Raw genomic sequence first — 14,361 nt, forward strand, 5'->3', positions numbered from 1 at the left:
CAGCCTGTCAGAAAACCGTGGACAGCTTCAGGAAGCTAATCCTGGTTTGAGTTTGGCCCTGAAACCATTTGGGGTCTCTGTGGGTGTCAGCTCTTGACAAACAGCTGTTGGGTCTGTGACTTGTGTGTACCCTCAGCGTGAGGCTGCAGTTCCCAGTCTTCTGCCTTTGACCTTTTAAAGGGAGATCAGTCTAGGGTCTTAGTGTGAAGCCCCGAGGGCATTGACAGCTGTGACTTGCTTCAGCTTTCAAGTGCTTAACTCTTTGTCATTTACTTCTCCCCTCTTTACACCTCCCACGGAGAGGTGCTGACTCCGATTAGGATAGAGGATATAAGGGTCAAAAGGTAAAGAGAAAGTAGCTTCCTGGCTCAGCGAACAGAACAGAAAGGTAGGGTTCCAGGTAGCTTGAAACGGAAGTGTTTGAGGTTACGTATTATCACGTGGTCTGAGATCCTTGCTAGAGAGGAGACCCTACAATGCCCACCATGCCCAGCCTCAGTAGGACCTTCGTTTTTAAGTGATCTTGTCCTGCCTCACCCCCACCCCCAACACACCATTATGGACAGAAGCCTAGTCTTTTATCACGTTCCCCCAAGAAATACATTGTTGTATCACTGAGAGCTTCAAAGGGGTTTTTGTTCCCTGTGAACTCCATCAACCTTCAGAATTTTTACAGTTGGTTGGAGATGAGGTGCGGAGATAGCAGCGTCCTGCCATTCCGACGTCAGGACACTTTCCCCGCTGCCAGTCCCGTCCCGGCAACTGGGCTGCTGGCAGTAGAATCCAGTCCCTCCTGAATCCCTCTTTATATAAACTAGACGAGCGGAGGGTAAAGGCACAGCTCTGTCTGTTCCAGACTCACGGGAGAGACATGGGAGGTGGTAGAGAATTTATCTGGAATTTGTTTCTCTTCCCTTCCCTCCTTCCCCAGTACATACAAGCAGAGCCACCAACCAACAAGTCTCTGTCCAGCCTGGTGGTGCAGTTGCTCCAGTTTCAGGAAGAGGTTTTTGGCAAACATGTCAGCAATGCCCCGCTTACTAAACTGCCGGTGAGTCCAGGGGAGACGGACAAATCCTCCGAGCTGGGAAGAGGGTTTTCCTTTGTCTTGCTCTTTAATTTTTCCCCCCTACGGGCCTGTAATCCAGAATTAGGGAGGTTGAAGCTGGAGAATCAAAAGTTGGAGGCCTGCCTGATCTATATAACAATTCAAAGACAGTGTGAGTAGTACCATGTCACAAAAGAAAAACAAAACCCACCTTTTTTTTTCAAATTTCAAAATTTTGGGAGATTTATTATTTTTTTACTGTCCCCATCAATGGTCAGAGCGTTATAGCTTGACCTCGTCCACAGTTGATCATTCCTGTTATTTTAGAAAAACAAATATCTAGGAATGTCAGGTTTACTCCACCAGTGTTTCTCTCATGCTTATGCTTAAAGGAGTATGAAGTTTGGGGGATGAAGAGATGGCTCAGTGGCTAAGAGCACTCGCAGAGGACCTGGGTTCAATTCCTACCAGCCACACGGTGGCTCACAACCATCCATAGCTTCAGTCCCAGGGGATCTGATGCCTTCAGGACACTCATGAGATGCACATGCAAGAAAAGCACTCACTCATGTAAAATAAAATTTGAAAGGTTAAAAAAAAAAACCCAAAAGAGCAAGCCAGCGGTGGTGCACTCCTCGGGAGGCCACCTCCAAAAGGCAACCGTGCCCTTCTTCCCGAGTTGGAATCCCGCTGTCTCTCCCTCTTCCCGTGTGACTCTCCCTCCTTGTCTCATGGGGAAAAAAAAAAAAAAAAGTTAAAAAAAAAAAACCCAAAAGAATGTGAGGCTTTAGATCAGATATGGTGACACATACCTGGCATGTCCACTATTTAGAAGCCTGGTTCAGGAAGATTACAAAATCAAGCCAGTCTAGGACACTTACCTGTCTTCAACTTTAAGAAAAGGGGTACTGGAGGTATAATCCTAGTAGAACACTTGTCTAACCTGTGAGAGGCTGTGATACTGAATTCTGTCTTCAGTATCACAGAGGAAGAGCTGGCCCAGAACCTAGAACTACCCACATGGTGGAAGGAGATAACTGACACCCTGTGATGTTCATTTGTGCACACACATACATAACATACACACACACACAGCATACATATATACACACATACATAGAACACATACATACACACATAACATACATAACATATACACATACATAGAACACATACATATACACACACGCATGTATAACATACCTATACACACAACATACATATATATACATATATGCACACATAACATACACATACATAGAACATATATCTACATACACATCATACACATAACATATACACACAGAACAGACGTATACACAAGCAAACATACATATACACGTACATATATACATAGAACGCATACATTTACATACATTCATACACATACATACAGAGAGTAAATAGGTAAGTAAATGTAATTCCTTAAAAAGAGGCAGTGGGATTTAGATGTGCATGAATTTGCCTTTTGTCTCTGTGTGTGTGTACAATGTAACTTTCACATACTTCTTCCCTCTCTCAATTTTGTAGATCAAATGTTTCCTAGATTTCAAAGCAGGAGGTTCCCTGTGCCATATCCTTGCAGCTGCCTACAAATTCAAAAGTGACCAGGGATGGTGAGATGCCTTCTCTCTCTGCCTTTCATATTTAGTTAAGAGAGAATTTTCCATTATTTCCTGGGGTCCTTCTGAAGTGAACATGTAGAAGTTCTATGTGTCTCTTATTTTGATCAGAAGAATAAATGTCATGGCCAAAATAGTCTCCAAGGATGAATGAACTAGGAATGAATTCTTCCAGAATGGGGTTCTTGGGTTGTCACCTAACCTTTCTTTGTCCTTTTGGATTAAGTGCAGAGGGACTCATGCATTTGAGACCCGGACACCTGGGTTCCCTGTGATTTGAGTGAAATTTTTTGCAAGTGTACATCCTAATTTCCCATTAGGAAGTTATACCTTTGGGCCTCCGTGGTTAAGAACACCGGCTGCTCTTCCAAAGGACTCAGTCCCATTCCAAGCAGCCACATGGCTGCCCCACAGCCTTCTGTGACCCTGCTTCCAGGGAATCCCATGACTTCCTCTGGCCTCCACGGGCACTTGATGCACACGGTGCACAGACATACAAGCAGGCAAAAGACCCATACACACACGATGACATAAACTTAGAAAAGAAAAGAGACAAAAAGGTCTTGTACACCCCCCCACACACACACACCCGCTTTTCCCTGTCATAAACTTACTAGATTATTGTCTCTTCACAAGGCGGCGTTACGATTTCCAGAATCCATCGCGCATGGACCGCAATGTGGAAATGTTCATGACCATTGAGAAATCTTTGGTACAGGTAATATACAAGCACATCCCCCATCCCTTTCCCTCCCCTCAGTAAGATACAAAGTAGCTCTTCCTCATCTGTCTACCTCTTCTCTCCACAGAATAATTGCCTGTCTCGACCTAACATTTTCCTGTGCCCAGAAATTGAGCCCAAACTGCTAGGGAAATTAAAAGACATTGTTAAGAGACACCAGGTGAGTGGGAGGCAGGGTGAGTAACTTGGAGGTTTCTGAAGTAGGTGACTGGTTTACACATTGTTACCACTGTTAGCACTGTTTCTGTTAGGAAGCAGCTGATAGTACCATGTTTTCTCCTGTGCTGCAGCCTTTCTGGTTAGAGCAAGAGCTAAGTCTCTGAGCAGCGCTTGTCTTGTTTGCTCTGTCCCCGGGCTTGATGAGGTTATGACTGCTCCTGACCCCGCTTTGGCCTGGGTGATAGAAATACCTGATTTCAGACAAGTCCAACCTTGGAATCAGGTGTAGTGGTGTACTCTGCTTTGGGAAGTAGAAACAGAAGGATCAAGAGTTCAAAGTTACCCTTGGCTATGTAGTGTGTTCAGGTCTACCCACAACCTCAGTAAAATCTCTGCTCTTTGGAGCTCCTTTTAAATAAGCAGATATTATGGATAGGCATTCATAGCCCACTTGTACTCTCCCATAGGTAGGATGGACCAATGGGTAGAGTAAGTGTTTGTTATGCAAGCATGAAGATCAGAGTCTGGATCCCCAGAACACATGAAAAATGTAGGTGCTATGCCTGATACAGATCCATGCCAGGAGGTGGGAGCAGGTAGACCTGGGGCTCGCTAACAGCCAGCCTAGCTGACTTTCAGAGGTTTCTGAGGCAGGTGGCTGGTGGAGAGTAATAAAGGACACTTTCCTCGGACCTGTAGCTTGTGCCTCCACACACAGGCAACACACTACACACATGTATCCAGTGTGTGGGGTGTCTGTGCACAGGGTTATCTGTAGGGATATTTTTCAGCCTTTCTCCAGTGCTAACACATCATTAACACTGTGTTTCTTTGCCACTTAGGTGGTGTTGCAAGAAAATACAAACTAATTTTGTTTTTTGTTTTTTGTTTTTGTTTTTGTTTTTTTCGAGACAGGGTTTCTCTGTGTAGCCCTGGCTGTCCTGGAACTCACTCTGTAGACCAGGCTGGCCTCGAACTCAGAAATCCTCCTGCCTCTGCCTCCCAAGTGCTGGGATTAAAGGCGTGCGCCACCACCGCCCGGCACAAACTAATTTTAATACCACTTCAGGAAAGATATAATTTGAGAGGCAGATCTACAGTTATATTTTACTTGTTTTTCTTAACCCGAGAGTAATTCAAAAGGAAGTAGATTTACTGCTTTTCCTTATGCTTCTAGGGAACCATCTCCGAGGATAAGAGCAACGCCTCCCATGTTGTGTATCCTGTCCCAGGGAACCTAGAGGAAGGTGAGGCTTGGGTTTTGGTGGCCTCTCCCATGATGGCTTGGGCTGTTGCATAGAGGACTACTTACACCCCAACACCGCACCTATGGTTCCAGCCTTGCAGTTTGAATCCCTGTGACTGAGTGTCCGGCACAGCAGCAGGGTGCTTAGTCAGACCCCTTGTCTAGTCGTCTTTCCTCTCAGCGTATCTCTCTCTTCTGTCTGTCCTCAGAGGAATGGGTACGGCCAGTCATGAAGAGGGATAAACAAGTTCTCCTGCACTGGGGCTACTATCCTGACAGGTGAGGATGGGCTCTCAGGAGCCAGACACAGGTCCATGTGGCAGAGCCAGGAGGCTGCTTTGCCTCCTTGTTGTTTATTTACTTGTTTGGTTGGGTTTTGTTTTTTTGTTGTTGTTTTGTTTTTTTGATATAGACTTTTGCCATGTAATCCAGGCTGGTAAAGAACTTACTATGTAGATCGTGCTGGCCTCAAACTTGTACCAGTCCTTGTACCTGAGCCTCCCGAGTGCTGGGATTAAAGGCGTGAGCCACCCACTGGCTTTGTGTGTATGTTTGTTCCCTTTTTCTTTGTTTGCTTTTGTCTTTTTAGGTTTAATTTTTATATGTATGGATGTTTTGCATGCATGTATGTCTGTATACCTTAAACTAGAGTTATAGACAGTTAATGAACCATGTGGGTGCTAGGAATCGAACCTGGGCCCTCTAAAAGAGCAATAATTGCTTTAAATGCCGAGCCATCTCTCTAGTCACTGCTTTCAGTGTTTGTTTATTTTCCTACCAAGCTCAGTGGGAACTTCTGCCTTAGCCTCCTCAGTGCTTAGATTACTGAGAAGTGCCACCATGCCCAGTTCCCAGTGCTTGTTTTGTTGATTTTTCAAGATAGGATTTCTGTATGTAACAGCTCTGACTGTCCTGGAACTCGTCTGCCTCTGCTCCCCAAGGTCTGGGATTAAAGATGTGTGCCACCTTCAAGACAGGGTCTCACTATATAATTTCAGCCAACCTAGAATTCACCATGTAGATCAGGCTGGCCTTGAACTCAACAGAGATCTGTTTGACTCTGTCTCTGCCTCTAGAGTTCTGGGACTAAAGGTGTATGCCATCACTTTTGCTTAATATAATTTTTTTTTTTTGTTTGTTTTTGTTTTTGAGACAGGGTTTCTCTGTGTAGCCCTGGCTGTCCTGAAACTTGCTCAGTAGACCAGGCTGGCTTTGAACGCAGAGAGATCTGTCTACCTTTGCCTCCTGAGTGCTGGGATTAAAGGCATGCACAACCACCATCACTTGGCTATAAATTTTTAAAAAATGTGTGTCTATTTGTGTGTTGGGGGCTGTGAGTGTGTGTGTGCAGGCGTGCACACCCAGAGACAGGAGGATAGCTCTTAACTGCTCATGCCTCATGCCCAGCATTTTTATATAGGTTCTGGAGATAGAATTCAGGTCCTTATGCTTACTGATTGGTCATTCTCCAGTTCAGTTTTATGTTCATTCTCATATATATATACACACACACATACACACATATATACATACATATATATTTAAGATAAGGTCTCATGTAGAGCTGTGGCTAGCCTGACTTGGTTATAGACCAAACTGGCTTTGAACTTCCAAAGATGCACCAGCTTCTCCCTCGTGAGTGCTGAGATTAGAGGATTGCTCTCCCATACCTGGCCTTTTTTAAATTTGTGTGTGTGTGTGTGTGTGTATGCGTGCAAGTGTGCGCATGCATGCGCACACGCTTGCATATGTACAGAATTGGGTCAGGATTGGGACCCTATGCTTCCCTTCCACTTTGGGTCGCTGAGATCTAGCTCCAGTCACCAGGCTTGTGTGGCAAGCACTTTTCCCCAGAGTCATGTTCACGAGTTTTGATAATTAAATATAAAACAAAGGCAAGCATGGTATCACACACCTGTATTCTCAACACTTTAGGAATCAAAGAAAGAAGATCAGGAAATCAAAGTCATTTTCAGTTTCCTGGGAAGTTTAGGGCCAGCCTAAGCTATGTAAAGTTGTATCTTAGAACAAAAGTCAAAACCGCATGGTAGGAAAATGTTTATAATTAATGTATATAATTACCCTGGGCTATCATGCAGCCTTTAAAGTGACATTATACAATTAGTTTATTGGCAAATTTAAGTGAGAAAGGGAGAATAGTGTCTACAGCTACAGCTACCCAGAATATAGAGACAGGAGCCTAGGACTTCTAAGCTCTTCTGGGAGACTTAGCGTGACCTCTCTTAGGGAGGGAAAAAAACCCCAAAAACCAAAACCAAAACAAACAAACAAACAAACAAACAAACAAAACCCAACTAAATGTCAAGTGTAATATAGCTGAAGTTACTTCTGAAGGAGTGGTTGGTCATACCCACCCGATGACCAGGTCTCACTGTGTGACCCAGGCTGACCTTGGACTCAGGAATCCTGCTTCAGTTTTCCATAGCCACCTATGCTAGGTTGTTTTCATACTTTTTGGAGAACCTTTTTGTCCTCCTGTGTTTAGTTTGTTGGTTGGTTGTTTTGCTTTTGGTTTTTTAGATGGTCTCACTATGCTGTCCAGACACAAGACCCCCGATTGCTGGGGTCCCAGGCTGGTGTCCTATTTGATTGTTGATAGTTTCCTGGGTCCGAGAGCCTGTCTGTGCTCGCCAAGCACCCTACCACTGAGCCACCCCAGCCCTCGTTTACTTATTTATTTATTTATTTTGTTTTTTTCGAGACAGGGTTTCTCTGTGTAGCCCAGGCTGTCCTGGAACTCACTCTGTAGACTAGGCTGGCCTCAAACTCAGAAATCCTCCTGCCTCTGCCTCCCAAGTGCTGGGATTAAAGGCGTGTGCCACCACTGCCCGGCTTACATTTTTATTATGAGACAGGCTCTACACTGACCAGGACGGCCTTAAATTCTCCCTGTCGTTGAGGCTAGCCTTGAGCTTGCATCAATTTTTCTACCTCGACCTCCTGAATGTGGAGATTGTAGACATAAGTCACCACACCTACCAGCTTGAAATATTTTATGATTTGCTTTTATTGCCTGTGGCAAAAAGAATCCCAGTTTAATTGGGGAGATCAACAGTTGGATGTTTTTTGTAAATGGAAAAGGCAGGACTGCGTGTGAGTCAGTTGTAGAGCCTGCTAGTGTGTGCAAGGCCAGGGTCCCTCCTCACTGAGGAGCGAGCAAGGCTGCCTTTGTCCCCAGCACTCCATCTTCGTCTCCACCTCATGCTGAATCTCTTCTGGCAGCTACGACACGTGGATCCCAGCGAGTGAAATCGAAGCATCTGTGGAGGAGGCTCCCACTCCTGAGAAACCTAGGAAGGTGAGCTCTCCTTGTGCCCTCCACCGTGGGAAGAACATCCAGGACCAGACCTCTCTGGGGAGCTGGGACTCTGTAAGAGTTCCTAGACCCAGCCATAACTTCTAGTAACTTTCGGACATGGACTGCCCTGTGTTTCAGGTCCACGCGAAGTGGATCCTGGACACAGACACGTTCAATGAGTGGATGAATGAGGAAGACTATGAAGTCAGTGATGACAAGAGCCCAGTGTCCCGCAGAAAGAAGATCTCGGCCAAGACGCTGACGGATGAGGTGAGTGAGCTTCTGCTCCTCCTTCTCAGAGCTCTTAGCTTCTATGTGAGACAAGCCTCACTGGGAACTGGAGGGTGAACTGGTGTTCATTTCACTTCCTGGTGTTCAGGTAAACAGCCCGGATTCAGACAGACGGGACAAGAAGGGGGGGAACTATAAGAAGAGGAAGCGTTCTCCCTCTCCTTCGCCAACTCCAGAGGCTAAGAAGAAAAATGCTAAGAAAGGGTATGCTACCCATCCTGTGCCCACACACCCTGCTCTGGTGCCATGTCTAAGTAAAGACAATGCTTTTTGAAGTCACTAGTCCCTGGCTGGGTGTCTGAGAGGAGGGTGAGAGGACCTTCATGTACCTGCTTGATGGTCTTAGTCCAGGTTATCATTAAACTGAAAGAAAGCTTAGTCACCCAACAGAAACTTCTGCATGACCCCCCCCCCCCCCCATTACTCTGCATGTACAGTTTCTGTTCCACCCAGCTCTGCCAAGACCATTCTCTCTCTTTCCTTCTTACACACTCCTCTAACTTCCAAGGATGTCTCTCTTCCTTCCCAGACCCTCAACACCCTATACCAAGTCAAAGCGAGGCCACAGAGAAGAGGATCAGGAAGACCTGACGAAAGACATGGATGAGCCCTCTCCAGTCCCAAATGTGGAAGAGGTGACGCTCCCCAAAACAGGTATGGGCCAGGCTGAGCTTCCAGGCCAGTCCCACCCTCTCCTGTCCCTTCTGTGCCCAGCTCCCCAAGGGACTGTTTTCCATATCTAAAGTAGCTTTTCTCCACATAGCTGGTTACTGAATTATCTCTTGCTTTATATCCATGTCTACTATGGACCTGCTTTGCAACTAATATCAGTTGTCTGCAAACTTTGTTTTTCTGTGCTGAGAATCAAACCTAGGACCTCCTGTGTACTAACTAGCAACTGGTCTACAGCTGAATTACACCCCCAACCTCCAAATCCTTTATTGTATGTATTTGTATGTGTTAGCCAGTTGTCAGCTTCAAGTATCATTAGTCAGTAGCTTCTACCTTGTGTGTAAACATTTGTGTGTGTGTGTGTGTGTGTGTGTGTGTGAACTTGCCACAGTGTACATGTGGCGGTCACTGGACAACTTGTAGGAGTTGTGGGAATTGGTTTCTCCTTCGACCATGTGGGTTCCAGGGATTGGCAACAAGTACCTTTATGCCCCACACCATTGTGCCAACCTCTGCCTCCTGTTTTGAGACCTGGGACTTGAAGGTTAGGCTAGTCTGGCTTGCCAGGAACTTTCAAGGGTTTCCTCCTCTTTGCTTCCCTAGCATGTGGTGACAGGTCTGTGCCACGTACCTGGCCTTTTACATGGGTTATGAGGATCGATGAGATCTTCAAGCCTGTGCAGAAAGTACTTTACTGACTGAGCCATCTCTCTACTCTGATAGGTGTTTGATTATACAGCCCATCGATAAAATATATTTCAAGACAAATTATGCAAATTATACTGCCCAAACCTCATTTTAGGACCATTTTAAAAGTATATGCAAACATTATTTTTTTAAAAAGGGAGTGGGATAGAGACTGGACTGTTGGCTCAGTGGTTAAGAGCAATTACTGCTCTTTCAGGGGACCCAGGTTTGATTCCCCAGTGCCACAATTGTGGTTCACAACTGTCTAATTCCAATACCATTGGATCCAGCACCCTCTTCTGACTTCTGCAGCCACTGCATACAAGATGGTGCACAAGGATACATTCTGGCAAAACAGTCCTATACATATAACTCAAAAAGTTAAATAATAAAAATCTACCAGGGTGGTGGCACACGCAGAGGCAGACAGATCTCTGAGTTCAGGGCCAGCATGGTCTACATAGTAAATTCCAGAACATCCAGAATTACACAGAGAAACCCTGTCTTAGAAAGAAAGAAAAAAAGAAAGAAAGAAAGAAAGAAAGAAAGAAAAGAAAAGAACAAAGAAATAGTTAAATTTTTTTTTGTTTTGTTTTTTTGTTTTTTTGTTTTTTTTTTTTGGTTTTATTTTTTTGGTTTTTCGAGACAGGGTTTCTCTGTGTAGCCCTGGCTGTCCTGGAACTCACTCTGTAGACCAGGCTGGCCTCGAACTCAGAAATCTGCCTGCCTCTGCCTCCCAAGTACTGGGATTAAAGGCGTGTACCACCACTGCCTGGCAGTAAAAATCTTAAATAGACATTTTAAACAGAGTTGGGAGACTGAAGAGATGGCTAAGCAATTAGGAGTGTTTGCTGTTTCTATGGCACCCAAATTTGATTTTCAGCACCTATATTAGGTGGTTCGCAAATGTCAGTACCTCCACCTCCAGATGATCTGGATCTGGTCCTGTATTCTAGGCTCTGTGGATACCTGCTTGTGTGCATCTGCACGCGCGCGCACACACACACACACACACACACACACTAATAACAAACCTTCTCACAGACACATGCAGATATATACATAAATAAAAATCACTATAAAAAATGGACCTAATGATGAATGCGGTGGCTCAGTGGGTAACAGTGCTTGCCACGCAGGCCTGAGGACCTGAATTTGAACCCTGGAACCCATAGCAAGATTCAGGAGCTTGTGCCTGGAATCCTAACACTCCTACAGCAAAATGTGATATGAACAGGCCCAAAGCTTCCATGTGAAGCATAGCAGAAACAACAGCAAGACCTTGCCTCAGAACCAGCTAGAAGGAGAGAATGGACTCCAAAAGTTTCCCTCTGGCTTCCACACATGCAGCATGGCTTGTGCCTGTGCACGCACATGCACACATATGCACGCGCGCGCGCACACACACACACACACACACACACACACACACACACACACAAAACCAACCCATCAACTTGTCCATCCTTGCAAAGCAAAGTAGCTTGCCTGGGCAGTTGTTAGTAGAGTTTTTGTCCAATGTAGAAAGCCCTGAGTTGAGGGCAGTGTGCTGCAGCCCTGTAGTTCTGGCATTGTGAAGCAGGGGAGCTGCTAGTTGAAAGCTAGCTTCCACTACATATCAAGTTCTAGGTTAGCCTGGGATACGTGAGACCCTGTATGCAAATAAATAAAATAAAATTATGATGGCTCATGTTGAGGACCTGAGTTGGATCCTGAGTACCATCTAAAAAGCTGAGTGTGGTAGTATATGCCATAGTCCCAGTACTAAGCTGGAGGCAGGAGGAACCCAGGCCCTTGCTGGCTAGCCAGTCTAACTGAATCAGTGAGCTCCAGGTTCACTGAGAAACTCAGTCTCAGCAAACATAGGAAGTGGTAGAAGATAACACCAGTGTAGACCTCTGACCTCCACATAGACACACATAGTAAATCTGAAATTTAAAAAAAAAGAAATGTTGGGGCTTGAGAAAAGTTTCAACAGTTAAGCATAGACTGCTTTTACAGAGGACCTGAATTCCCAGCACCCTCATCAGGAGGCTAACACTAAATAAAAAAGCTCCAGCTGACACAGTGCTCTCCCCTGGCCCCCATGGCACCTTTTACACATGCTCCCATACATGTGGTCATAAACTTAAAGACAGAAGAAGAAAAATGTAAAAGGTGCAGGAACAACTCTAAAGAGAGATAGGAGCTCCTCTAAGTCTGCCCTGCATGAGCAGCCCTCCGTAGGGAGTGCGGGGTTGGGGGACTGCACTATAATACTGATTTGTGTCTGTCTCCTGTCCAGGAGCCTCAAATATCAAGACATGTATTTCAGGGGCATTAGGAAGCTGTTTTCTCCTGAGCATTTGTACATGAAATCAAGGGGGGGGGGTCTCCTTTGCTTTACAGATTCCAAGATTAGGTTGGGGTGCAGCTATGGTGAACAGTGCCTAGCAGGTGCAGAGTCCTGCATTCTAGTCCCAGTCTTTCAGACAGTTTAAAATATCTTTTTAAAATATTTAAGCTAGGCATGGTGACACATGATTTTAAATCCCAGCACTCAGAAGGCAGAGGCAGGGAGGGCTCTGTAAGTTAGAGACTAGCCTGGTCTACATCACAAGTTCCAGGACAGCCAGGTTTCATACAGAGACCCTGTCTTTAAATTTTAATTAATTAATTAATTGATTGATTAATATCTGACTGAAAGTGGTGGTAAACACCTTTAATCTCAGCACTCAGGAAGCAGAGGCAGGTGAATCTCTGTGAATTCAAGGCCAGCCTGGTCTACATAGTAAATTTCAAGATAGCCAGAGCTACATAGTGAGACTCTGTCTCTAAAAAAAACAAAATAATATAATTAATTAAGAGCTAATCATTTAACTAGGCCTGGTGGCATAGCATAGGCTATAATCTCAGTGACTTGCCTGGCTGAGGCAGGAGGATGTAAGTAGTATAAAATCTGCCTGGGCTGCAGAATGACCCCTGAGGCCAACCTGCATAACTAAAGGGGACTGTCTCAAAATAAACAGGAAAGCCAAGTGTGGTGACTCACACCTGTAATCCTAGCACTGGGCAGGCAGAGGCAGCCTGAGCTACATAATGAACTCAAAACCAGCCTGAGCTGCTTGAGTCTGTGTGTCTTTATTTTAAAAAGCGTTAAATAAATAGGTAAATAATGATATAGTTATGGATGTATTTCATGTATAAGGGTGTTTGTCTTCCAGTACAATTTGCACACCAAAAGAGGGCTTTAGATTCTGTGGGACTACAATTACAGATGGTTGTGAGCCACGGTGTGGGTGCTGGGAATTGAGCTCAGGACCTCTGAGAGAGCGGTCAGTGCTCTTAACGTGTCAGCCTTCTCTCTAACCTGAGGCTGTTTGAAAAAGGCAAAACCAAAATAAAAAGTTTAAGAAAAAAGAAAAAAAAGGAAGTGTTGGGGAGCTGGGCTTGGTGGTGGTACACACCTGTCACCTCAGCACTCAGGAGCAGATGCAGAGAATCAGGACCATTCTTTGCAAGTTAGAGGCCTGGAATATGAGACCCTGCCTCAAAAAAAAAAAAAAAGAAAGAAAAAGAAAAAAAGGTTGGTGCTGGGACTGTAACTCTGTAGAGCACTTATGTACACTTGCATGAGGCCCTAGGTTCTGCCAGTAGTATATCAAGGGATGATATCTAACTACTTATCTAGTATGATCTAGTTCAAATTCAGCCCATTAAAAGATTGTGTAGGGAGACAAGCTGGAGAGTCAGGAGTGCACGCACACAGATGAGGAAGCTAAAGAAGTCGTTGGCTAGGTAAGGCAGTCAAATAGAAAACGATTTCAAAGGTTTTTGAGAAAGCGACATGTGTGTAAAACTATCAACAGTTGAGAAGTGAGAGCTTGACGTGGCCAACACGTCTAATGCAGCGGCTTTTTCTCCTGGCAGTCAACACTAAAAAGGACTCCGAGTCGGCCCCAGTCAAAGGCGGCACCATGACTGACCTGGGTAAGATAGGGAGCCTTAAGCAGGCAGTGCCTGAAGCATGGGAGAGCCCAGCCCACCTTCCCCTAGTCCTCTGTTCCCACAGAGGCTCTGCCTTACACCCGGCTTCTTTCCCTTCCAGATGAACAGGACGATGAAAGCATGGAGACCACGGGCAAGGTGCAGCCAGTTTAGACAGGCTCTGTCTCTGATTGGTTTAGAGAGGCTCTACCTCTCTGCGGTTAGGATCATAATGTTCCTTCTGCCCAGGCTTTTCCTGCCGTAGATTAATTCTAGCTGTTGCTCAAAACTCCAGCCCATTTAGAGTCCCAGGGCCCACAGTGCTCGTCCTCATCCCCCTGTTGGTGTCATGCTCCTGGGTCTACATAGGAGAAGCTTGAGGGTTGCTAGGCGGGGAAGGGAGTGCTGAGTGTCCAGCAGCCTCCATGCTCATAGGATGAGGATGAGAACAGCACGGGCAACAAAGGGGAGCAGAGCAAGAGCGCAGACCTGCATGAGGACAACGTGACTGAGCAGACCCACCACATCATCATCCCCAGCTACGCGGCCTGGTTTGACTACAACAGGTAGGTCTGGCCCCTACTTACCCCTCCTCCGTCCTCCCCCGTG

At 45.5% G+C, this 14,361-nt stretch overlaps 1 protein-coding gene across 6 annotated transcripts in view; it reads left to right on the forward strand.

Annotated features, from left to right (window-relative positions):
* Smarcc2 (SWI/SNF related BAF chromatin remodeling complex subunit C2) overlaps positions 1-14,361 on the forward strand; it is a 29,615-nt gene that overhangs the window by 1,041 nt on the left and 14,213 nt on the right. For all 6 annotated transcript variants that reach the window (XM_076920627.1, XM_076920631.1, XM_076920628.1 and 3 more), the window contains exons 2-14: positions 932-1,051; positions 2,579-2,664; positions 3,307-3,388; positions 3,480-3,572; positions 4,749-4,818; positions 5,027-5,096; positions 8,061-8,136; positions 8,275-8,406; positions 8,516-8,631; positions 8,957-9,081; positions 13,696-13,755; positions 13,874-13,911; positions 14,188-14,318. In XM_076920627.1, coding sequence (XP_076776742.1) covers positions 932-1,051; positions 2,579-2,664; positions 3,307-3,388; positions 3,480-3,572; positions 4,749-4,818; positions 5,027-5,096; positions 8,061-8,136; positions 8,275-8,406; positions 8,516-8,631; positions 8,957-9,081; positions 13,696-13,755; positions 13,874-13,911; positions 14,188-14,318 — 1,199 coding nt within the window. The remainder of the gene's footprint in view (positions 1-931; positions 1,052-2,578; positions 2,665-3,306; positions 3,389-3,479; positions 3,573-4,748; positions 4,819-5,026; positions 5,097-8,060; positions 8,137-8,274; positions 8,407-8,515; positions 8,632-8,956; positions 9,082-13,695; positions 13,756-13,873; positions 13,912-14,187; positions 14,319-14,361) is intronic.

The sequence above is a fragment of the Arvicanthis niloticus genome, chromosome 22 (assembly GCF_011762505.2).
Source record: "Arvicanthis niloticus isolate mArvNil1 chromosome 22, mArvNil1.pat.X, whole genome shotgun sequence".
Lineage (NCBI taxonomy): Eukaryota > Metazoa > Chordata > Mammalia > Rodentia > Muridae > Arvicanthis > Arvicanthis niloticus.